At 40.4% G+C, this 26,103-nt stretch overlaps 1 protein-coding gene across 1 annotated transcript; it reads right to left on the bottom strand.

Annotated features, from left to right (window-relative positions):
- Nucleotides 1-294: 294 nt before the first annotated feature.
- rdh5 (retinol dehydrogenase 5 (11-cis/9-cis)) lies at nt 295-25,277 on the bottom strand. The gene is made up of 6 exons (XM_061889671.1): nt 25,024-25,277; nt 23,622-23,690; nt 19,014-19,336; nt 11,708-11,966; nt 7,120-7,283; nt 295-789 (listed from the first exon to the last, which is right to left on the bottom strand). Exons 2-6 carry the CDS (start codon nt 23,645-23,647, stop codon nt 569-571), a joined length of 993 nt encoding a protein of 330 aa, XP_061745655.1. The 5' UTR covers nt 23,648-23,690; nt 25,024-25,277; the 3' UTR covers nt 295-568.
- Nucleotides 25,278-26,103: the final 826 nt, after the last annotated feature.

Genomic DNA, 26,103 nt, shown 5'->3' with positions numbered 1-26,103 from the left:
CATTTTCATCTTTAAAAAGTGTACTCTATCCCGACAATTTTCAAGTTTTAACCCCACGAATGGACAATTCATTTCTCTTTAATGAAATGTGTTTATGAAATGATGCTCTTTTAAAAACGTCAACACAAAAGGGACAAACGGGCTTTTAATGAAAATTACGATGTTTTAACCTTCTCTATTTATTATTGAAATGTAATATTCGGCCTGCTAATCATTCCCTTAATTTACGACCTGACCAGAACATGACATAAAATAATTTACAAAATATTTCAGCCATCCAGGAAACATGACAGAAATAATGGAAGACCACTAAAAAAAAAGTGTTGGAAAAAATTACCTTTATTTTTCTGGTTTGGACTAAGCTCATTCCTCAATCATAAATAGGCCGAGTATGGCAAAAAAGGCACATCACAGTCAAGATGAACAGTAAATTGCACTTTTTTTTTTTTAAACTAAATGAATTAAGGAAATATATTTTTACAAGAAAAATTATACACCTAACTTATGAATACATCAGTAGTTATTATAAGTAACCACAACTAACTCCCTCCCATGAATGGAGGGGGAGTCACACACTTTTGGACGGACGGGGCAGAACCAGCTTGAGCCCGATGTCGACCACGCAGGACGGCATGTACGAGAGCGGGATCCAGAGCAGCTTGGCGTCCCAGCCTGCGCTGTAGCGAGTGCGCGGGTACACGGCGGTCAGGGCGTGCTCCATGCAGGCCGTCACCTTGGTGAGGTCGCCGTCGCAGATGGCGTTCATGATGAACCGCTGGATCTTGATGTCTGCAACATCAAAACGTCATCGTTCGATTACACATGTGGAACAGTCTCACTCCGGAGTCTTCAGTTTGGACTCTTAGTTAGATTGCAGTTTCTGTTACCTTCTCTAGCTCAGGGGTTCTTAACCTTTTTGACCCCGGGGCCCAACTTTTCTACTACAGAGGCCTACACAAATATTGACTCTGAATTAAGAATCTTACTCTTTAATCGTATCTAATAATCATATCTAATTTTACTTTGTCCAATGATATAAAACCATGTGTTTATTATCAAGGCTCAGGTCAGGCTGATTACAAAAATAAACCCCAATCAAATATACAGCAAAAGAAGTAATTCATAAAAACTAATGGAAAATACATTTTTACATACAATTACACAGTGCTTAAATAGATAAATTATATATAAATTAATAATAAATAATAATACATACGTTTCTTAAATAAACATTATCATTTAGACTCATTAAAGCTGTTGAAAAAAATTACATATCTATTCAAATGTAATACAATTATTACAATTTACAAATTATGTAGTGCTAAAATCAATAAATTCTAATAATAGATAATAATAATCATAATATATGTTTCTTAAATAAACATCATCATAGAGACTCATTAAAAATGATGAAAAAAAAATTACATATCTGTTAAAATGTAATATGATTATTACAATTTACAAATTATGTTGTGCTAAAATCAATAAATTCTAACGAAATTAATAACAAATAATAATGATAATCATGATATATGTTGCTTAAATAAACGTCATCATATAGACTCATTAAAACTGATGAAAAAAAATATATCTGTTCAAATTTAATACAATTAATACAATTTACAAGTTATGTAGTGCTAAAATCAATAAATTCTAACAAAACTAATAACAGATAATATTGATAATCATGATATATATTTCTTAAATAAACATCATTAAAGAGACTCATTAAAACTGATGGAAAATATTAAATATCTATTAAAATGTAATACAATTATTACAATTTACAAATTATGTTGCGCTAAAATCAATAAATTCTAAAGAAATTAATAACAAATAATAATGATAATCATGATATATGTTTCTTAAATAAACGTCATCATATAGACTCATTAAAACTAATGAAAAAAGTACATATCTGTTCAAATTTAATACAATTATTACAATTTACAAATTATGTAGTGCTAAAATCAATAAATTCTAACAAAATTAATAACAGATAATATTGATAATCATGATATATATTTCTTATATAAACATCATTATAGAGACTAATTAAAACTGATGGAAAATATTACATATCTATTAAAATGTAATACAATTATTACAATTTACAAATTATGTTGCGCTAAAATCAATAAATTCTAACGAAATTATTAACAGATAATAATGATAATCATGATATATGTTTCTAAAATAAACTTCATTATATAGACTCATTAAAACTGATGAAAGAAAATTACATATATGTTCAAATTTAATACAATAATTACAATTTACAAATTATGTTGTGCTAAAATCAATAAATTCTAACGAAATTAATAGCAGATAGTGATAATCATGATATATATTTCTTAAATAAACATCATTATAGAGAATCATTAAAACTGATGGAAAATATTAAACATATATTAAAATGTAATCCAATTATTACAATTTACAAATTATGTTGCGCTAAAATCAATAAATTCTAACGAAATTATTAACAGATAATAATGATAATCATGATATATGTTTCTAAAATAAACGTCATTATAGAGACTCATTAAAACTGATGAAAGAAAATTACATATATGTTCAAATTTAATACAATAATTACAATTTAAAAATTATGTTGCTGTAAAATCAATAAATTTTAACAAAATTATTAACAGATAATAATGATAATCATGATCTATGTTTCTAAAATAAACGTCATCATATAGACTCATTAAAACTGATGAAAGAAAATTACATATATGTTCAAATTTAATACAATAATTACAATTTACAAATTATGTTGTGCTAAAATCAATAAATTCTAACGAAATTAATAGCAGATAATGATAATCATGATATATGTTTCTTATAAATAAACATCATCATAGAGACTCATTAAAACTGCTGAAAAACAATTACATATCTGTTAAAATGTAATACAGTTATTGCAATTTACAAATTATGTTGTGCTAAAATCAATAAATTCTAACGAAATTAATAACAGATAATAATGATAATCATGACGTATCTTTTTTAAATAAACATCATCATAGACTCATTGAAGTGATGAAAAAAATTACATATCTGTTAAACTGTAACACAATTATTACAATTTACAAATTATGTTGTGCTAAAATCTATACATTCTAACTAAATTAATAATAGATAATAATGATAATCATGATAAATGTTTCTTAAATAAACATCATCATATAGACTCATTAAAACTGATGAAAAAAAATTACACATCTGTTAAAACATAACACAGTTATTACAATTTACAAATTATGTTGTGCTAAAATCAATAAATTGTAACGAATTTAATAACAGATAATAATGATAATCATGATACATGTTTCTTATATAAATAACATAATAAAGACTTATTAAAACTGATTTAAAAAAATACTTATCTGTTCAAATTTGATACAATTATTACAATTTACAAATTATGTTGTACTAAAATCAATTAATTCTAACTAAATTAATAATAGATGATAATGGTAATTATGATAAATGTTTCTTAAATAAACATCATATAAGCTCATTGAAACTAATGAAAAATAAATTGACATATCTGTTAAAATTTAATACAATTATTAAAATTGAACAAATTATGTTGTGCTAAAATCAATAAATTCTAACTAAATTAATAATAGATAATAACGATAATCATGATATATTTTTCTTAATTAAACTGTCAAAAAATACAGTAAAACTAATGCAAAATACATTTAATGTAATACAATTATTTATTACAATTTACAAATTATATTGTGCTAAAATACATACATACTCACTAAATTAATAATAAATAATCATAATCATGACATATCTTTACTAAATAAATTAAAGTGCAAATGAAAATACAGCTTCACCCCATTGGTCATAATTTTTGCGCTTAAGAAACTTCTACATAACTTTAGCATCAAACTTTTTCTGTCTGCTTGATAATCATTACTGCCACAGATGGTGAGCAAGTGTATTACAACTAAGTACCGCTGCATCCCATACGGATAACAGCTGAAAAACAGTTTAGGCCAGGCCTGGGCAATTATTTGGACTCGGAGGGGCCAAATTTAGAGAAAAAAAAATGTGCCTGGAGCCCGGTACATCTGATTTTTAGGACCACTAATACACAACCTCACAATAATGTGTGATTGAATGCTAAAAACATTATAACAGACCACCTTAAAAAGAGAAAGGAATTAAAAAATGTTTTACTGAATGAGACACCCAGAATGTACATGAAAATAAAGAATGTGGGATTTACAATATTAACCATGAACGATAAAACACTGAATATTAATAACATGTGAAAATATATACTGCATACTTTGCAATCAATATCACAACAAAAATGCAATAAACACAGCAAAATATGAATGCAAAGGGTAAAAAAACCTTCCATCTACAATCTGATATACCGTATTTCCTTGAATTGCCGCAGGGCATATAGTATGTGCCTGCCTTGAATTACTGCCGGGTCAAACTCGCTTCGCAAAATAATTAGCGCACGCTCAGTATTACCGCCTGGTCAAACTCGTGACATCACGAGTGACACTTCCCCTGTCATCATTTTCAAAATGGAGGAGGCTGATTTCAATACCGGTCATTTGAAATCGCATAAAGGGAAGAAGATTAAGAGCTATTCAGTAGGATTTAAGGTCCTGGCTTACATCACACTCAAATGTTTACTGCATACCTTTGGTAAGTGCCGGAGTGAGAAAAGGTTTAGAAATAATTACCGCATGCTTACTTTTACCGCATGCCTTTGGTAAGTGCAGGAGTGAGAAGAGGTTTTAAATGAATTAGCGCCCCTGTGGCAATTCAAGGAAATACGGTATCTGATACATCACTAAGCTTTAGAACTTTGTTGTAAAAATCTCCTTCCGTGTCTGTCCCTGACACCCGCATTTCAGGCTGGCTGCTCAGGAAACACCGTCATGATCCGTTACTCGGGTCATTGCATGATTTATGTTTGGTAGTTTTAGTATTTTAGTCTGTTTCCTGGGTTTCCATGGGCACTGATTCTCCTCACCTATCTTTGTTTAGCAATTTGTGTTCTCCCCAAGGTGTTTTGGTTGATCACTCGCCTTTATAGTTTTCTGTCACACAGCACTCGTTCCCTGGTTAATGTTTGCTATACGCAATAATTATGTTCTCCTGGTTTTTCTCTTTGCTCTAGGGATTTTTCTGCAGACTAGTATTCCTCGTTTTTCACCCTTGGTGACGTTTAGGTTTTTTTTTAGCTCCACGCTTGTTCGCGTCCTCAGTTTTGTATTTTTGATCCTGGCTTAATAATATGTAAAACCTTAATCCCACCTGTACGCCGCTCCAGCTTGGAGAGAACACTAACAGTGCAGCCATGCAACCACAACATAACACACTCTGTGCTCCCCACCCAAGTCGAGAGCACCCAGCATGGACGAATAGAACAGACAAGTCATTGCTTTTTGTCTGCTCACGGAAAACAAACATCCTAATCTATGATTTGACTCCCTCGAACGGCCTTGACGCTGTGGAAACGGAACCAGGCTGTTCTGAAAACACCCCCGAGGCCACCTCAATGATAGACGCTTATGACCTCCCTCCCTCCTCAACGACACATGGAGTCGAACTTTTGCAGATCGGGGTCAGTCTAAAAAATATTACATCATCCCACCCAAGACAACTGGGCATACACGCACGCCCCCCGACCCAATGCTTTCACCACCGCTTTTTCCCCTCGGGTGATGGTCGGATGGCAGTGCTTCAAAGCCGCAGTCGCCTTCCAGGGCCCCAACTCCCCCTGCCCCTCTGTTGCGAGTTTGTCGTGATTAAATGTAACGTGTTTATGTGTGCATTGCACGGATGTTTTATTTCTCCACTCCAGACTTGGCCCAGACTAGGCCCCCCTTAGGAGCCCAGTCTAGATTGTATTTTTTTTACTCATCTTCTTCCCCAGCGTTTTTAGCTTTTCCCATCTTTTACGGGGCGCCTCGTGGCGACCCATCAGCGTTCCTGTTCTGTAACCCTGTACGCTGTTTGTTTGTCTAATCTTGAACGCGTTTGTGCTGTAAACAAGAATGTTGTTGTACTTGTTGCAATGACAATAAAGACCTACCTACCCACACTGCTTGGTGCCTCGTCTGAGCTGCTGTGACTTAGATTACCATAGTAACTAATTACTAACTAGTATATCATGCACAATCGCAGATTCCAACCATTGAAATACTTTGTATAGTTCAAGACTTACGGTCATTAGAAAAAAATCACTGCATATCATAATGGCAGCTACAGTTTCCATCTTACAGATCTAAATGTCATGACGCGGAGTCGAACCCAAGTTTCCTTGGCGGCTGGAGCTGCGTGTGCCTCTTCTGACAGCGCACTCAGACACACCCTCGCTGGTTCTGAGCGCAGAACGCCCACGAAGCAACGAGCCTGCACTCAATCAAGATTCAACACACCTGGACTTGATGAAGGGGAGCAGCATAAAGACCAGCAGACCAGAGGAACCTTTGCCAGGACGTCGCTAAGCTTCCAGTAAACATCACGTCTGGCATTCCCTGTTTTCCCAGTGACTTCCTTGCCCTTGTTTAGCTCTATCTCTCTGTGTTTTCCACTGGTTCATGTTTTTTTTTTGTATTTCATCAGTGACTCCCCTGTCCTCCTGGATTGTGCCTTGTCACTCAACTCCCATCCGGATTCCAGACTTCTCTCCTCGATCCGCGACCTCCTTGTTCGAACCCTGCTCTTGCCCATGACCATTTGCCTGTCCTGCCTCTTCGTCTTGCCCTCTTGGATAACGACGAAAGATACAACCAACATTTACAGACAAAAACCCTTGGTAACATTTACATATTTAATACTACACATAGTCAACACTCATTCACTTTAAGTAGAATATACACGCCACGTATTTATCAAAGGTTTTTAATCAACCTTGTAAACCGCAGTCCTGCCCTGATTGTCGCCTCCTTCTCTTCTCTGGTATATAACACTAAAAAAATTGTTTAGGAACGTCCAGCGGGCCAGATTGAAAAGCCTAAAGGGCCGCATATGTACCCCGGGCCTTAATTTGCCCAGGTCTGGTATAGGCGAAGGAAAGCTACAGACAATTGTTTTCTACACATAGAATGTATTATGCACACTTACACTTATCAAGGTACTTGTCGCCATAGCTGGCTTGCACTTCCGGGCTGAGCTGGTCCCACAAGCGATGCAGTTCTTTCTCGATGGGATCCAGGCTGGTCACGGCGGTCTTGAAAAAGCCCGGTTCGATGATGCACACTCTAACTCCGAAGTAGTTGATGTCTCTCCTGTGCACAGACAATATCACAATCACTGTTGTTTTTTTACTTTTAATGATTACTACTGTGACAGGACCATTTTCTATAAGGTTATATTACCCCTTGGCAAATGTACGGTCACACACTGTTGTGGGATGCCAAAAACTTTCTAAACAAGGACTACGTTTACACTGCAGGCCAAAGTGGTCCCAAATCTTATTTTTTTGGAAATCAGATTTTTTTTCCTCCAAGTGGAGGAGTTCAAGTACCTAGGAGTCTTGTTCACGAGTGAGGGAAGAGTGGATCGTGAGATCGACAGGCAGATCGTTGCGGTGTCTTCAGTAATGCGGACCCTGTATCGATCCGTTGTGGTGAAGAAGGAGCTGAGCTGGAAGGCAAAGCTCTCAATTTACCGATCGATCCACGTTCCCATCCTTACCTTTGGTCATGACCTTTGGGTTTTGACCGAAAGGACAAGATCACGGATACAAGCGGCTGAAATTAGTTAACTCCACCGGGTTGTGGGTCTCTCTTAGAGATAGGGTGAGAAGCTCTGCCATCCTGGGGGAGCTCAAAGTAAAGCAGCTGCTCCTCCACATTGAGAGGAGCCAGATGAGGTGGTTCGGGCATCTGGTCAGGATGCCACCCAAACGCCTCCCAAGTCCGACCGGTAGGAGGCCACAGGTAAGACACAGGACATGTTGGGACCACTATGTCTCCCGGCTGGCCTGGGAACGCCTCGGGATCCCCGGGGAAGAGTTGGACGAAGTGGGTAGGGAGAGAAAAGTCTGGGCTTCCCTGCTTAGGCTGCTGCCCCCGCGACCCGGCCTCGGATAACTGGAAGAAGATGGATGGATGGATGGATTTTTTTTCCAGCTGACTGTTTTGACTGCAAGAAAAAGGTGATCTATCAGACCAGTATAAACACGCACACGCCCCAATTTGGCCCCAATGTGGCCCCAATGTGACCTCGAAGTCACTTGCACGCACAGTTCGATAAAGTGAAAACAAATGATATTGACTGGATTCTGTTAATAACAAGGAAATCGCTACTGCTTTTACATAATAAAAGTCTCCACATTTTAAAAAACTGTTCTTTTTACGTGAAAATAAATCAAGTAATATAATGTATGAATGGACATATATATAGTATGTTTGGGAGGGTTCTAATCTTTGTTATGGCTGTTAAGAAGAGGCAACACGGACATCAGCGAGGGTCTGCGTTATTTTTTCAACTCAACTTAAGTAAAAAATTTACGCTATGTACGTAATATGTGAGCAAATATGCCACAGCGTCAACTCCCATCGCTATTTCTTCGGAATCAAAATATGTATATTCATATATTACATATAGCATGTTACTTGCGCACTATTGACGAGTGATGCACCGAAAATTTGTCCGTCGAAAAACTGTGAGAGTGTTTCAGTAGTGCCTGCAAGAGCGTTTCAGTATTGTGTGTGAAAAGTTTCAGTAGTGCGTCTAAGAGCGTTTCATTCGTGTGTATGACAGTGTTTTAGTAGTGCGTGTAAGAGCATTTCAGTAGTGCGCGTAAAAGTGTTTCAGTAGTGCGTGTAAGAGCGTTTCAGTAGTGCTTGTAAGAGCGTTTCAGTAGCGGGTTTGGGAGCGCTTCAGTAGTGCGTGTGAGAGCGTATCAGTAGTGCATGTAAGACTGCTTCAATAGTGCTTGTGAGAGCGTTTTAGTAGTGGGTTTGGGAGCGCTTCAGTAGTGCGTGTGAGAGCATATCAGTAGTGCATGTAAGAGTGCTTCAATAGTGCTTGTGAGAGTGTTTCAGTAGTGCTTGTAAAAACGTTTCAGTAGTGCTTGTAAGAGTGTTTCAGTAGTGCTTGGAAGAGCGTTTCAATAGGGCGTGGGGGAGCGTTTCAGTAGTATGTGTGAGAGCATTTCAGTCGTGCTTGTTAGAACGTTTTAGGAGTACTTGTAAGAGCGTTTCAGTAGTGTGTATTAGAGTGTTTCATTAGTGCGTGTGAGAGTTTCAGTAGTGCGCGTGACAGCGTTTCAGTAGTGCTTGTAAGAGTGTTTCAGTCGTGGGTATGAGACTGCTTTGGTAGTGCGTGTGAGAGAGTATCAGTAGTGCATGTAAGAGTGTCTCAAAAGTGCTTGTGAGAGCATTTCAGTAGTGCTTGTAAGAACGTTTCAGTAGTGCTTGTGAAAGGGTTTCAGTAGAGCGTGGGGTAGCGTTTCAGTAGTTTGTGTGAGAGCATTTCAGTCATGCTTGTTAGAGCGTTTTAGGAGTGCTTGTAAGAGCATTTCAGTACTGCGTACAAGAGCGTTTCAGGCGTGAGTGTATGAGTGTTTTAGAAGTACGTGTGACAGCGTTTCAGTAGTGCCTGCGAGAGCGTATCAGTAGTGCATGTAAGAGTGTTTCAATAGTGCTTGTGAAAGTGTTTTAGTGGTGCGTGTGAGAGCGTATCAGTAGTGCATGTAACACTGTTTCAATAGTGCTTGTGAAAGCGTTTCAGTAGTGCTTGTGAGAGCGTTTCAGTAGTGGGTATGACAGCCCTTTGGTAGTGTGCATGAGAGTGTTTTAGTAGTGCGTTTGAGAGCGTATCAGTAGTGCATGTGAAAGTGTTTCAGTAGTGCATGTGAGAGTGTTTCCATAGAGTGTAAAAGAGTGTTTCAGTAGTGTGAATTAGAGTGTTTCATTAGTGCGTGTGAGAGTTTCAGTAGTGCGTGTGAGTGTTTCAGTAGTGCTTGTAAGAGCGTTTCAGTAGTGTGAATTAGAGTGTTTCATTAGTGCGTGTGAGAGTTTCAGTAAGTGCGTGTGAGAGTGTTTCAGTAGTGCTTGTAAGAGCGTTTCAGTAGTGGGATGATAGCGCTTCGGTAGTGCGCGTAGAGTGTTTTAGTAGTGCGTGTATCAGTAGTGCATGTAAGAGTGTTTCAATAGTGCTTGTGAGAGTGTTTCAATAGTGCTTGTGAGAGCGTTTCAGTTGTGCTTGTAAGAACGTTTCAGTTGTGCTTGTAAGAACGTTTCAGTAGTGCTTGTAAGAAAGTTTCAGTAGTGCTTGTAAGAACGTTTCAGTTGTTTGATTGATTGATTGATTGATACTTTTATTAGTAGGTTGCACAGTTCAGTACATATTCCGTACAATTGACCACTAAATGGTAACACCCGAATAAGTTTTTCAACTTGTTTAAGTCGGGGTCCACGTTAATCAATTCATGATACAAAGTTGTGCTTGTAAGAACTTTTCAGTAGTGCTTGTAAGAACGTTTCAGTAGTGCGTGTGAGAGTTTCAGTAGTGCGCGTGAGAGTGTTTCAGTAGTGCTTGTAAGAGCGTTTCAGTCGTGGGTAAGATAGCGCTTCGGTAGCGCGCGTGAGAGTGTTTTAGTAGTGCGTGTATCAGTAGTGCATGTAAGAGTGTTTCAATAGTGCTTGTGAGAGTGTTTCAATACTGCTTGTGAGAGCGTTTCAGTTGTGCTTGTAAGAACGTTTCAGTCGTGCTTGTAAGAATGTTTCAGTCGTGCTTGTGAGAGCGTTTCAGTTGTTTGATTGATTGATTGATACTTTTATTAGTAGGTTGCACAGTTCAGTACATATTCCGTACAATTGACCACTAAATGGTAACACCCGAATAAGTTTTTCAACTTGTTTAAGTCGGGGTCCACGTTAATCAATTCATGGTACAAAGTTGTGCTTGTAAGAACTTTTCAGTAGTGCTTGTAAGAACGTTTCAGTAGTGCTTGTGAGAGCGTTTCAGTAGTGCGTGTGAAAGTGTTTCAGTAGTGCTTGTGAAAGTGTTTCAGTAGTGCTTGTGAAAGCGTTTCAGCAGTGCTTGTAAGAGCGTTTCAGTAGGGCGTGGGGGAGCGTTTTTCAGTAGTATGTGTGAGAGCGTTTCAGTCGTGCGTGTAAGAGCGTTTTAGGCGTGCGTGTAAGAGTGTTTCAGTAGTCAAGTGAGAGCGAACAATGCATATTGTTCAGATAAGTTAAATTTAAGAACTTGCACACAAAGCAACACTGGAGGTGACTATGACGTGCGCATTTTCCACGCATGCGTACTAGGTCAGGTTGTGCCGGCAGACGGAGGGGGTTAGGGGGTCTTAAACGACCATCGTGTGTGTGTGGACAAGGATAAGGTTAGGTGGCATTTACCCTGGATAACCTTATCCGGCTTAGTGTAGAAGGGGCCTTAGAGGCAGAATGGATTGTTCCCATTAGTTGCATTGCTAGCCACCTAGAACGAGCCGATTAATACAAATTAGAATGTAGGAAAAACCCAAAAACCTTGGTCTTCTCGTCTTTCGTAATGATTGTGAACGATTCCATAAAAATAGTACAGTTCCCCTTTAAATTGAATTAAAACACAGTTAAATACCAACAGCGCCAACAGCTTTGTTATTAAGGCTAAACAACAAAGAGCCATTGTCCCTGGCCCAGAGATCCTTTCACAGAGAACTTAATCCTCGGTCACACGCTGAGGCCCTTTTTCTCACCTGAGGCAGTCGGAGAAAGACTCCACAGCAAACTTGGAGATGCAGTAACCGCCCCCGTTGGCCGCCACCCTGCCCAGCACCGACGCCACGTTCACCACGCGCCCGCGGCCCTTCTTGACCAGGGGCAGGAAGGTCATCGTCATGGCGATGGTGCCGTTCATGTTGACCTTGAGCGTGCTGTGGAAGTCCTCCACTTTCATCCACTCGGTGGGGCCCATGGGTAATGACCGGCCAGCGTTGTTCACGATACCCCAGAGTCCTGAGTGAAGGAGAAACTCAATATAATAATAATATGCGTTACAAAGTACTTTATCTTTTCTTACTAAATGTATTTTCTTATACATGTACGGAATGCAAATGCATATCTTTTAAACTAATATTTTTTAATAATCCAACAAAATATCATACATTCCTACTTTGTGTATGTAAATACATACTTAAATATCAACAATATATATATATATAACAAAAGGTAAAAAAACTAAAAACATGTTTTTTATTCTACTTCCTTCAAAATAGCCACCCTTTGCGCTGTTTACTGTTTTGCACACTCTTGATGAACTTAAAGAGGTAGTCACCTGAAAGGGTTTTCACTTCACAGCTGTCGTAGTTTTTAATGCCTTCACTGACTAGCCCCTTCCTGCTCCTCCACTGATAAGAATATGATGATGGTGTGCTGAGTTAATGTCGGTCTTGCAAGGCAGTGGTACTAGGTTCTAAGCCGCGGTTGGAACTGTGTCAGGTTAGCAAAATTAAAATAAATTGTTTGTTTTGCACTAAAAAATGAATAATTAAACTCATTTTTTTCCCCAAATTAAAAAAAAATAATAATTTTACCATCCATCCATCCATCCATCCATCTTCTTCCGCTTATCCGAGGTCAGGTCGCGGGGGCAGCAGCCTAAGCAGGGAAGCCCAGACTTCCCTCTCCCCAGCCACTTCGTCTAGCTCTCCCCGAGGGATCAAAAAAAAGTCTGCGGGCTATAGAGCGTTTTCCGTTCGGGCTCCAGTACTCTAGAATGCCCTCCCGGTAACAGTTCGAGATGCTACCTCAGTAGAAGCATTTAAGTCTCACCTAAAAACTCATCTGTATACTCCAGCCTTTAAATAGACCTCCTTTTTAGACCAGTTGATCTGCCGCTTCTTTTCTTTCTCCTATGTCCCCCCCTCCCTTGTGGAGGGGGTCCGGTCCGATAACCATGGATGAAGTACTGGCTGTCCAGAGTCGAGACCCAGGATGGACCGCTCGTCGGGACCCAGGATGGACCGCTCGCCTGTATCGATTGGGGACATCTCTACGCTGCTGACCCGCCTCCGCTTGAGATGGTCTCCTGTGGACGGGACTCTCGCTGCTGTCTTGGATCCGCTTTGAACTGAACTCTCGCGGCTGTGTTGGAGCCACTATGGATTGAACTTTCACAGTATCATGTTGGACCCGCTCGACATCCATTGCTTTCGGTCCCCTAAAGGAGGGGGTTGCCCACATCTGAGGTCCTCTCCAAGGTTTCTCATAGTCAGCATTGTCACTGGCGTCCCACTGGGTGTGAGTTTTCCTTGCCCTTTTGTGGGTTCTTCCGAGGATGTTGTAGTCGTAATGATTTGTGCAGTCCTTTGAGACATTTGTGATTTGGGGCTATATAAATAAACATTGATTGATTGATTGATTGATCCCGAGGCGTTCCCAGGCCAGCCGGGAGACATAGTCTTCCCAACGTGTCCTGGGTCTTCCCCGTGGCCTCCTACCGGTTGGACGTGCCCTAAACACCTCCCTCGGGAGGCGTTCGGGTGGCATCCTGACCAGATGCCCGAACCACCTCATCTGGCTCCTCTCGATGTGGAGGAGCAGCGGCTTTACTTTGAGTTCCTCCCGGATGACAGAGCTTCTCACCCTATCTCTAAGGGCGAGACCCGCCACCCGGCGGAGGAAACTCATTTCGGCCGCTTGTACCCGTGATCTTATCCTTTCGGTCATGACCCAAAGCTCATGACCATAGGTGAGGATGGGAACGTAGATCGACCGGTAAATTGAGAGCTTTGCCTTCCGGCTCAGCTCCTTCTTCACCACAACAGATCGGTACAACGTCCACATTACTGAAGACGCCGCATCGATCCGCCTGTCGATCTCACGATCCACTCTTCCCCCACTCGTGAACAGGACTCCTAGGTACTTGAACTCCTCCACTTGGGGCAGGGTCTCCTCCCCAACCCGGAGATGGCACTCCACCCTTTTCCGGGAGAGAACCATGGACTCGGATTTGGAGGTGCTGATTCTCATTCCGGCCGCTTCACACTCGGCTGCGAACCGATCCAGTGAGAGCTGAAGATCCCGGCCAGATGAAGCCAACAGGACCACATCGTCTGCAAAAAGCAGAGACCTAATCCCGCGGCCACCAAACCGGAACCCCTCAATGCCTTGACTGCGCCTAGAAATTCTGTCCATAAAAGTTATGAACAGAATCGGTGACAAAGGGCAACCTTGGCGGAGTCCAACCCTCACTGGAAACGTGTCCGACTTACTGCCAGCAATGCGGACCAAGCTCTGACACTGATCGTACAGGGAGCGGACTGCCATAATAAGACAGTCCGATACCCCATACTCTCTGAGCACTCCCTACAGGACTTCCCGAGGGACACGGTCGAATGCCTTCTCCAAGTCCACAAAGCACATGTAGACTGGTTAGGGCAAACTCCCATGCACCCTCAAGAACCCTGCCGAGAGTATAGAGCTGGTCCACAGTTCCACGACCAGGACGAAAACCACACTGTTCCTCCTGATAATAATTTTACATTTTTGATAAAGTTCTCTTAAAGCAGGGGTCGGCAACCTTTACCACCCAAAGAGCCATTTTGACCCGTTTCACCAAATAAAGAAAACAATGGGAGCCACAAAACTCTTTTAAAATTTAAAATGAAATAACACTGCATACGGAGTTTTTATTTTATTTTGCTTTGTGCTATGTATTAACAAGGGGTCTCAGACACGCGGCCTGCACCTTAATATGGAAATTTAATGTTAGTGCTGCCCGCGAGATTTAAAGTAATGCCGTTTGACAGCATCACACTTGCCAACCCTCCCAAACTTTCTGGGAGATTCCCGGAATCCAGAGCAACTATTCACGTGAATGTCTGCTGATTGTCGCCCTTCCACATTAATACGGGCGTTCCATGAAGGCGCTGTCTTTACCACTCTCAGTCACCTCAGTCTCCTTGGACGTATCCTCGCTCATCCATGCGGACTGGACACTGGCCGGGAGTGGAGTCGGCTGTCCTGGTTGCTTTGTTGGGTCTGCTCCTGTCTCTGGCCATCCTCCCTCCACCCCAGCGGACGATGGCGTGGAACACCGCAGAGGCCACCACAGTGGATATGTTTCTTTTACTTTTTATTCATAGCTGTATGTAGAAGTGTCTGGTTGTATCTGCTGCTTTAATGTCTTTAATGTCCTCTGTGTTCTTTGATGTTTGATGTTTCCCTCTTACACACATGTAAGAGGGATGTGTACTATGGCTATGAGTTGTTGTTTTTTTCCCTTGGCCTCAGTCTGCACCCCCTCTCCAGGGCCCAGGCTAAGACCGATTTTTTTATTTATTTTAATCTTCTATCCCCCCCCACCCCTGTATCTCATCTTTTTTTGTAAGGGGCGCTGGAAGCCGGCAGACCCGTCAGCGATCCTGTTCTGTCTCCCTTTAATGTTTGTCTGATCTTGAATGGGATTGTGCTGAAAATGGTAATTTTCCTGAAGGAACTCTCCTGACGGAATAAATAAAATACTATCTAATCTAATCTAATCTAATCTAATCTCTACAACATGTACAAATATCTAGCACAGCCCAGCCATGAGTCGTATGTAGCTTCCTTGAACACACTCAGACGACTGCAAGGCATACTTGTTCAACAGCCATACAGGTTACACTGAGAGTTGTGATATAATAATCTTTAACACTCTTACTAATATGCGCCACACTGTGAACCCACACCAAACAAGAATGACAAACACATTTCTGGAGAACGTCCTCACTGTAACACAACATAAACACAACAGAACAAATACTCATAATAATAATGGATTAGATTTATATCACGCTTTTCTATTGTTAGATACTCAAAGCGCTAACAGAGAAGTGGGAACCCATAATTCATTCACACCTGGTGGTGGTAAGCTACATATGTAGCCACAGCTGCCCTGGGGTAGACTGACGGAAGCGTGGCTGCCAGTTTGCGCCTACGGCCCCTCCGACCACCACCAATCATTCATTCATCATTCATTCACCAGTGTGAGCGGCACCGGGGGCAAGGGTGAAGTGTCCTGCCCAAGGACACAACGGCAGCGCTTTTTTGGATGTCAACAGGTGGGAAGCGAACCTGCAACCAACCCTCAGGTTTCTGGCACGTCCGCTCTACCCACTGCGCCATGCCACCCCAGTATCCCATGCATCCCTAACTCTTCCGGGCTACATTATACACCCCTGCTTGCACCAAGCCCCGACCCCCCCACCCTCCAACCCCGCCCACCTCAACCGCCGCATGGAGGGGAAGGGGGGAGGGGGGGATTTGGTGCTAGCGGGGATGTATAATGTAGCCCGAAAGATTTAGGTATGCATGGGATACTGGGTATTTGTTCTGTTGTGTTTATGTTGTGTTACAATGCGGATGTGCTCCAGAAATGTGTTTGTCCTTCTTCTTTGGTGTGGGTTCACAGTTTAGCGCATATTAGTAAGAGTCTTAAAGTTTATTATATCAATCAATCAATCAATCAATGTTTACTTATATAGCCCTAAATCAGTAGTGTCTCAAAGGGCTGCACAAACCACTACGACATCCTCGGTAGGCCCACATAAGGGCAAGGAAAACTCACACCCAGTGGGACATCGGTGACAAAGATGACTATGAGAACCTTGGAGAGGAGGAAAGCAATGGATGTCGAGCGGGTCTAACATGATACTGTGAAAGTTCAATCCACAATGGATCCAACACAGTCGCGAGAGTCCATTCCAAAGCGGATCCAACACAGCAGCGAGAGTCCCGTTCACAGCAGAGCCAGCAGGAAACCATCCCAAGCGGAGGCGGATCAGCAGCGCAGAGATGTCCCAGCTGATACACAGGCAAGCAGTACGTGGCCACCGGATCGGACCGGACCCCCTCCACAAGGGAGAGTGGGACATAGAAGAAAAAGAAAAGAAACGGCAGATCAACTGGTCTAAAAAGGGAGTCTATTTAAAGGCTAGAGTATACAAATGAGTTTTAAGGTGAGACTTAAATGCTTCTACTGAGGTAGCATCTCGAACTGTTACCGGGAGGGCATTCCAGAGTACTGGAGCCTGAACGGAAAACGCTCCATAGCCCGCAGACTTTTTTTGGGCTTTGGGAATCACTAATAAGCCGGAGTCCTTTGAACGCAGATTTCTTGCCGGGACATATGGTACAATACAATCGGCAAGATAGGATGGAGCTAGACCATGTAGTATTTTATACGTAAGTAGTAAAACCTTAAAGTCACATCTTAAGTGCACAGGAAGCCAGTGCAGGTGAGCCAGTACAGGGGTAATGTGATCAAACTTTCTTGTTCTTGTCAAAAGTCTAGCAGCCGCATTTTGTACCAACTGTAATCTTTTAATGCTAGACATGGGGAGACCCGAAAATAATACGTTACAGTAATCGAGACGAGACGCAACAAACGCATGGATAATGATCTCAGCGTCTTTAGTGGACAGAATGGAGCGAATTTTAGCGATATTACGGAGATGAAAGAAGGCCGTTTTAGTAACGCTTTTAATGTATATCACAACTCTCAGTGTAACCTGTATGGCTGTTGAACAAGTATGCCTTGCAGTCGTCTGAGTGTGTTCAAGGAAGCCACATACGGCTCGTGGCTGGGCTGTGGTAGACATTTGTAGAGAGTGGTAAAGACGGCGCCTTCATGGAATGCCCGTATGACCAAGTATGTCTTGCAGTCACTATCGTTTATCAACAGAGGCTGTATACTACATGTGACCAGCTGTCATGCAGTTCTCACCTTAAAACTCAGTTGTATACTCTAGCCTTTAAATAGACTCCCTTTTTAGACCAGTTGATCTGCCGTTTCTTTTCTTTTTCTCCTATGTCCCACTCTCCCTTGTGGAGGGGGTCCGGTCCGATCCGGTGGCCATGTACTGCTCGCCTGTGTATCGGCTAGGGACATCTCTGAGCTGCTGATCCGCCTCCGCTTGGGATGGTTTCCTGCTGGCTCTGCTGTGAACGGGACTCTCGCTGCTGTGTTGGATCCGCTTTGGACTGGACTCTTGCGACTGTGGTGGATCCATTATGGATTGAACTTTCACAGTATCATGTTAGACCCGCTCGACATCCATTGCTTTCCTCCTCTCCAAGGTTCTCATAGTCATCATTGTCACCGACGTCCCACTGGGTGTGAGTTTTCCTTGCCCTTATGTGGGCCTACCGAGGATGTCGTAGTGGTTTGTGCAGCCCTTTGAGACACTCGTGATTTAGGGCTATATAAGTAAACATTGATTGATTGATTGATTGATAAAAGCGGGCGCGACGAGGAGTTTTAGAGGGTTGTAAAGGCATTTCCATCAGGGCACGCCCTCAATATTATCGACTAGGTGAAAATCGGAGAATTTGCTGGGAGAAGCATTAAACCTGGAAATCTCTCGGGATAATCGGGGGTGTCGGCAATTAGAGTGATCAAAAGAGCCGCATGCGGCTCCGGAGCCACGGGTTGCCGACCCCTGCTTTAGGGAGATTGTTTGTTTTGCACTAAAAAACAAACGATTAAACTTTTCTTTTTTCTTAAATAACATTTTTGAAATAATTTTAAATTTTTAATATAGTTCTGTTTAGGGCCCTATATTGAGCCCTATGAACTCTACCTGGCAACAGGTTATGAGTGAATCTATCCATCCATCCATTTTCTACCGCTTATTCCCTTTTGGGGTCGCGGGGGGCGCTGGCGCCTATCTCAGCTACAATCGGGCGGAAGGCGGGGTACACCCTGGACAAGTCGCCACCTCATCGCAGGGCCAACACAGATAGACAGACAACATTCACACTCACATTCACACACTAGGGCCAATTTAGTGTTGCCAATCAACCTATCCCCAGGTGCATGTCTTTGGAAGTGGGAGGAAGCCGGAGTACCCGGAGGGAACCCACGCAGTCACGGGGAGAACATGCAAACTCCACACAGGAAGATCCCGAGCCTGAATTTGAACCCAGGACTGCAGGAACTTTGTATTGTGAGGCAGACGCACTAACCCCTCTGCCACCGTGAAGCCATAAGTGAATCTGAGTCACCAAATAACACCTCACCATTATCGCCAACCTCTTTCTTGGTCCACTCCATGGCTTTCTGGATGCTGTCCTGACTGGTCACGTCCAGCAGGACTGTCTTCAAGTACGGTCCCGTCATCCTTTTCAGCTCGTCGGCTCCCTTCTCCGTGAGGCAACCGGCCAGCACGCGGAAACCTTTTCGCTCCAGTTTCTTACACAGCAGGTTACCAAAGCCCGAGTCGCAGCCGGTCACAAAGACGTATTTGTCGGCCAATTCTTCGATCTCCAGGCTGTCTCTGTACAGCCACACTGCCACCCATATCACCGTGAGGGTGCCAAGGATGTACAGCCAAGCATTGTCCCTGCAGGAGAAGACACAAATGCCACAAATATTTACCACACATATGATTATATACGTAGTTTACATACACTTGTAAAGAACATAATATCACGTCTGTCCTGAGTTTTCAATCATTTCTACAACCCTTAGTTTTTTTAGATAGAGTGATTGGAGCACAAAAAAACAGTTCTTTTGTGAATTTATTATGGGTCTACTGAAAATGCGAGCAAATCTGCTGGGTCAAAAGTATACATAAAGCAGGGGTCACCAACCTTTTTGAAACCTAGAGCTACTTCTTGGGTACTGCCTAATGCGAAGGGCTACCAGTTTGATACACACATTGATACATACATTGCCAGAAATAGCCAATTTGCTCAATTTACCTTTAATAAATACACACATATATATATATATATATATATATATCTTGATTGGATTATCCAGAGAATAGTGTTCGATACCGTGGTAGAGCGCAATATATAGGTGTGGGAAAAATCACAAGACAACTTCATCTCTACAGAACTGTTTCATGAGGGGTTCCCTCAATCATCAGGAGATTTTAATGGAAGCATTCACATACAATGGTTTATATAGGGCACAGAGTGGGTGGGTACAGGCAGGCGTAGGGTGTGGTGCCGCCACAGACGGAAACACCTCCTAGGTAACCCATGAACCAATCACCACACCCTACGCCTGCCTGTACCCACCCACTCTGTGCCCTATATAAACCATTGTATGTGAATGCTTCCATTAAAATCTCCTGATGATTGAGGGAACCCCTCATGAAACAGTTCTGTAGAGATGAAGTAGTCTTGTGATTTTTCCCACACCTACATATATATATATATATATATATATATATATATATATATATATATATATATATATATATATATATATATATATATATATATATACAAATGGGTATTTTCCGTCCGTCATTCCGTCATACATTTTTTTTCCTTTTACGGAAGGTTTTTTTGTAGAGAATAAATGATGAAAAAAAAACTTAATTGAACGGTTTAAAAGAGGACAAAACACGGAAAAAAATGAAAATTTAATTTTGAAACACAGTTTATCTTCAATTTCGACTCTTTAAAATTCAAAATTCAACCGAAAAAAACTAGCTAATTCGAATGTTTTTGAAAAATTAAAAAAAATTATTAATGGAACATCATTAGTAATTTTTCCTGATTAAGATTAATTTTTTAATTTTGATGACCTGTTTTAAATGGGTTAAAATCCAATCTGAATTTTGTTAGAATATACAACAAATTGGACCAATCTATATTTCTAACAAAGACAAATCATTATTTCTTCTAGATTTTCCAGAACAAAAATTAAAAAAAAAAATTCGAAAGACTTTGAAATAAGATTTAAATTTGATTCCAAATATTTTTTACATTTGCCAGAATATATTTTTTTGAATTTTAATCATAATAAGTTTGAAGAAATATTTCACAAATATTTTTCGTCGAAAAAACAGAAGCTAAAATGAAGAATTAAAATAAAATGTATTCATTATTCTTTACAATAAAAAAAATTAATTTACTTGAACATTGATTTGAATTGTCAGGAGAGAAGAAGCAGGAATTTAAAAGGTAAAAAGGTATATGTGTTTAAAAATCTTAAAATCCATTTTAAGGTTGTATTTTTTCTCTAAAATTTTCTTTATGAAAGTTATAAGAAGCAAATTAAAAAAATAAATGAATTTATTTAAACCAATGAAGACCAAGTCTTTAAAATATTTTCTTGGATTTTCAAATTCTATTTGAGTTTTGTCTCTCTTAGAATTAAAAATGTTGAGCAAAGCGAGACCAGCTTGCTAGGAAATAAATAAAGTTTAAAAAATAGAGGCAGCTCACTGGTAAGTGCTGCTATTTGAGCTATTTTTAGAACAGGCCAGCGGGCTACTCATCTGGTCCTTACGGGCTACCTGGTGCACACGGGCACCGCGTTGGTGACCCCTGACATACAGCAATGTTTATATTTGCTTACATGTCCCTTGGTAAGTTTTACTGCAATAAGGTGCTTTTGGTAGCCATCTGATTGAATTTTTGACCACTCCTCTTGACAAAATTGGTGCAGTTCATTCAGAATGATGTGTTGGTTTTCTGACATGGACTTGTTTCTTCAGCATTGTCCACACGTCTAAGTCAGGACTTTGGGAAGGCCGTTCCAAAACCTTAATTCTAGCCTGATTTAGCCATTCCTTTACCACTTTTGACGTGTGTTTGGGGTCATTGTCCATTATTGTCTTTATTTTAGTTTTACTTATACAACCCCAGAAAGAAGTATGGAATCCCCGGTCTTGAAGGATGTTCATTCGGTTGATTAATTTTGTAGAAAGATCATTTGTAGATAACAGACGTGACACAAATTTATAGTAATTTCAAATGGTAGCTTTCTGGCTTTAAGAACCACTAAAATAAAACAATAATAATAATCATAATGATAGATTTTATTTGTAAAACTTTACATTGAGCAAACAACCTCAAAGTGCTACCGTGCATTAAAAAAATTAAATAAAAACAAAAATATAATAAAAATATAAACTAGAACAGCCTAATAGCTAGAACTAGTATGCATATATCTAAAGAAAAGGCTTTATTTAAAAAGAAAGGTTTTTAAACCGTTTTTAAAAGCATTCACAGTCTGTGGTGCCCTCATGTGGTCAGGGAGAGTGTTCCAAAGACTGGGAGCGGTGGTGCAGAAAGCCTTGTCTCCCTTTGTTCGTAGCTTTGTCCTAGGAGGTTGGAGCACGTTAGCCTGTCCGGAGGATTTGGGGGTGAGTAGTTCTTTGAGGTAGAGTGGGGCATTTCCATGGAGGCACTGGTGGGTTAGTAGGGAGACTTTGTATTCAATCCTGAGTGGAACAGGAAGCCAGTGAAGGGATTTGAGAATTGGTGTGATATGGTCATATTTCCGCATTCTCATCAGGATCCCAGCAGCACTATTCTGTATGTATTGCAGCTATAATTGTCATGATCTGGCAGCTCTGGTTCCTAGGTCACGGGGCGGAGCCACCTGTGCGCACACCTGATACTCATTTGTTCCTGACTACTAAAGCTCTCCAGTCCATTCACTCTGCGCCAGTAGAGTCCTGATGGTTCACCCTTACAGTCGTGTTCATCTCCTCTGCTGTGGCTCCACTCCCGCTTCTCGTTCCTGTGGCTTTGCCCCATTGCTGCCATGTAGTGTTAACAGTTTCATCTCCACACCATTTGCGTGCGTTTTCGGTTTCTCCTACTCTGGTTAAGCCGTCCGTGACAAATATAAAATGTGCCGAACGGATATACTCATTCATGAACGCAGTTTTCTTCAGGCGGTCTTCTTAATACATTTCCAACAAAAGTACCAACATCACCACTTTGCTTGATGCCGATTCACAATCCATCCCTGGATACGACTTTCAGTCAACTTTAGTCCACTATTGTTTTTTTCCTTTGATCATTGGAACCTTGTTTTTTTATGTTTGGGTGTTATTGGCGGCTTTCGTTGAGCTTTTCTGTATTTAAATCCCATTTCCTTTGGGCAGTTTCTTACAGTTCGGTCACGGATGTTGAGTCCAGTTTCCGCCCATTTGTTCTTCATTTCATTTTTTTTGTTTACAAGACATTTTCCATATTGATGCTTTGATGTTATCCTTCGTCTTTTTCATGGACGCCCCTGCTTATTTCAGCAAGACAATGCCAAGCCACATTCAGCACGTGTTGCAACAGCGTGGGGTTGGCGGTACTTTCCTGGCCCGCCTGCAGTCCAGACCTGTCTCCCATCGAAAATGTGTGGCGCATTATGAAGCGTAAAATACGACAGCGGAGACCTCGAAACGACTGAAGCTCTACGTAAAACAAGAATGGGAAAGAATTCCACTTTCAAAGCTTCAACAATTAGTTTCCTCAGTTCCCAAACGCTTATTGAGTGTTGTTAAAAGAAAAGATGATGTAACAACAGTGGTGAACATGCCCTTTCCCAACTACTTTGGCACATGTTGCAGCCATTATATTCTAAGATAATTATTGTTTGCAAAAAAAAATTAAGTTTATGAGTTTGAATATCAAATATCTTGTCTTTGTAGTGCATTGAATTGAATATGGGTTGAAAAGGATTTACAAATCCTTGGATTTTGTTTATATTTACATCCAACACAATTTCCCAACTCATCTGGAAACGGGGTTTGTACATGCAAAATATGTTTACTATAATAAAAAAATAATCACCACAGCACCACTAACAAGATTTGGTAAGGTACTGCTCCAGTTTAGCCACTGCAAAATATTCCCTTTATTATATTCAATGTTTCTTACCCTAAAAGATCATAAATAAACTCCATGTCGCCTCCAGGGTCTGAAGTAGACGTGCGGTCACCCGGAGGACTGTTGTTGGGGGGAAAAAAAGAAGTTGCCAAATGAGAAATAAGTTGGGAAAAACTGCAATAAATCAATGAGTTAATCATAGTCTTTATTGATTTTTGTGACGTTGCACAGAAGCCAGTCCTCTTAGTGGAGGATCTTAGTTGTACATTTCAGCTTGGGCCACATGAGAAATATTTGCCTAATACTATTAGGAAAGACAGAAAGGCATTTGTGAGGGATGGGGGCCTTCATTGTTGGCAAGTATAAACATAATTAATGCCCGAGACGGAGCTGCTTACAGTACATGCTGCTGGAAACTGATTACATTCCAGCCTTTATTATTCAGAGAAAAACGATCATTTTATAGGTTCTGGTTAGTATTTAATTGATCGATTGGGTCTTATTATGCTGTACTATTTTAGCCCACTTTAATTGGATTTTTTCCTTATTCTATACCAGGGGTAGGGAACCTATGGCTCTAGAGCCAGATGTGGCTCTTTTGATGACTGCATCTGGCTCTCGGATAAATCTGAGCTGACACTGCTTAACACAATAAGTAATGACTAATTCCACTTGTAATCAAAGTATTAAAAATAACGTTCAAAATATTAAACATGCTCATGCATTTGAATCCATCCATCCTTTTTTCTACCGCACTTTATTTATTTTTTATTTTTTCAGGGCTTGCCCTCCTGGGGGTTGTTCAGACCACCAAGCACCGACATGAAAGCCTGTTTCAGGGTTACGATATTTTTTTATTTTTCAATCAGTCTCTCAGTTGCTTTCCGGCAATTGTCTTTTTCTCTTTCGTTCTCGCTCGCACTCTGGCTCCAGCTCCAACCCTGTCTCTCCTCCTGGCTGCTGCTTATAACAAAGCGACAGGTGATTAGACAAAGAGGCCCAGGTGGGTTGTCTACGCACCTGTCGCTGATTTCGAGGCCGGTCCGGGCACACCCCACTTCGCTGCAGGCCCGCAGGCCACGCCCCCTCCACAGTTAGCTTCAGAATATCAATGTTATTACAAAGAATAAGAGACATATTAAACTTTAGTAATGTTGGTCTTACTTAAAAATGTGTTGACAATTTTTTATATGGCTCTTACGGAAATACATTTTAAAATATTCAGATTCTTGGCTCTCTCAGCCAAAAAGGTTCCCGACCCCTGTTCTATACCATAGTAAATAATGGTTGAAAATACTTAAAAACATTGGAAAAATGAAGAAAAAGGTTTAATGTATTTTTTAAATAAATTAATGACTTCATTTAATTACAAGTAGTGTGCATCAAGGTGGTGATTAAGCAAAAAGTCCAACAAATAACATCAGCGAGTGTATGAGTAATAATATCATCCTACCTTTTTCATCTACTTGAAGTTGGACGGGGTTTTTTTTTTTGTTGGTTTTTTTTTGCCCTTTCCCACTGCGGTTTTGCTTGTGTCCTTGCTCAAAGGAGGCCGCTGAAAAAAAGAGGCTTTCAACCCCGCTGGCCGCGCTTTATCCCTTAGGACAAGTCCGCAATTAGTAATCCCAAATCCATAAGCGTTGGGTTTGTGCACGTGTGCACCTTGAGAAAAAGAAAAAAGTGAGAATGAGCAAGATAAGCCAACTTCTCACTACGTTGCATTACTTTGAAATAACTGCGGGCTCAGTACAGTTTTCTTTTTATGTCAACAAACACAATAAGGCTTTTTGATAAAGCAAACTTAATGTAATCCTATGTGTTAATATAAAGCCTTTTATAGAGGATTACATCTTAAACCTGATGTAAAAAGGGGATATTGTTGCAGCTTGATTGCAATTATTCTATAAATAACAATGGCTGAATTTCAATCCCAGTAGATTTGCAGGAAATCCTACTAAAAAATAAGCACACCAGTACTGTATATATTTGAATATTAATACTGTCTTTTTCCTCTAAAGCAGGAGTGTCAAACTACCTGTAAATCGGGGCCATGTGGAGAAAAATCTCCTCCCAAGTGGGCCGGACTGGTAAAATCACGGCATGATAACTTAAAAATAAAGACAATTTCAGATTGTTTTATTTGTTTAAAAAAAAACAAGCACTTTTTGAAAATATACAAATCTTGACTGCACTCAAATGTAGAATATATTTATAATTTTCATATATTATATATATAATATATGTTATATATTATTATTGTTTATTGTGAGCGAACTGTGGTGCTGAATTTCCTCCAAGGATCAATAAAGTACATTCTATTCTATTCTATTCTATAATGTTGCAGTTAATAGTATTCTATCTTTTTTGTTGTTATTCATACTTTCTGAATAAATGATGCTATAATGTTCATCAGTTAATCCAATCCAATCCAATCCAATCCACTTTATTTATACAGCACATTTAAACAACAATAACGTTTCCAAAGTGCTGCACAGCCATGTTAAAAACAATTGTAAAAAAAAAAAAAAAAAGT

The sequence above is a fragment of the Nerophis ophidion genome, linkage group LG02 (genome assembly GCF_033978795.1).
Source record: "Nerophis ophidion isolate RoL-2023_Sa linkage group LG02, RoL_Noph_v1.0, whole genome shotgun sequence".
Taxonomy (NCBI): Eukaryota; Metazoa; Chordata; class Actinopteri; order Syngnathiformes; family Syngnathidae; genus Nerophis; species Nerophis ophidion.
Note: the sequence above shows the minus strand (reverse complement) of the source record. Positions and strands in the feature narration are given on the sequence as shown.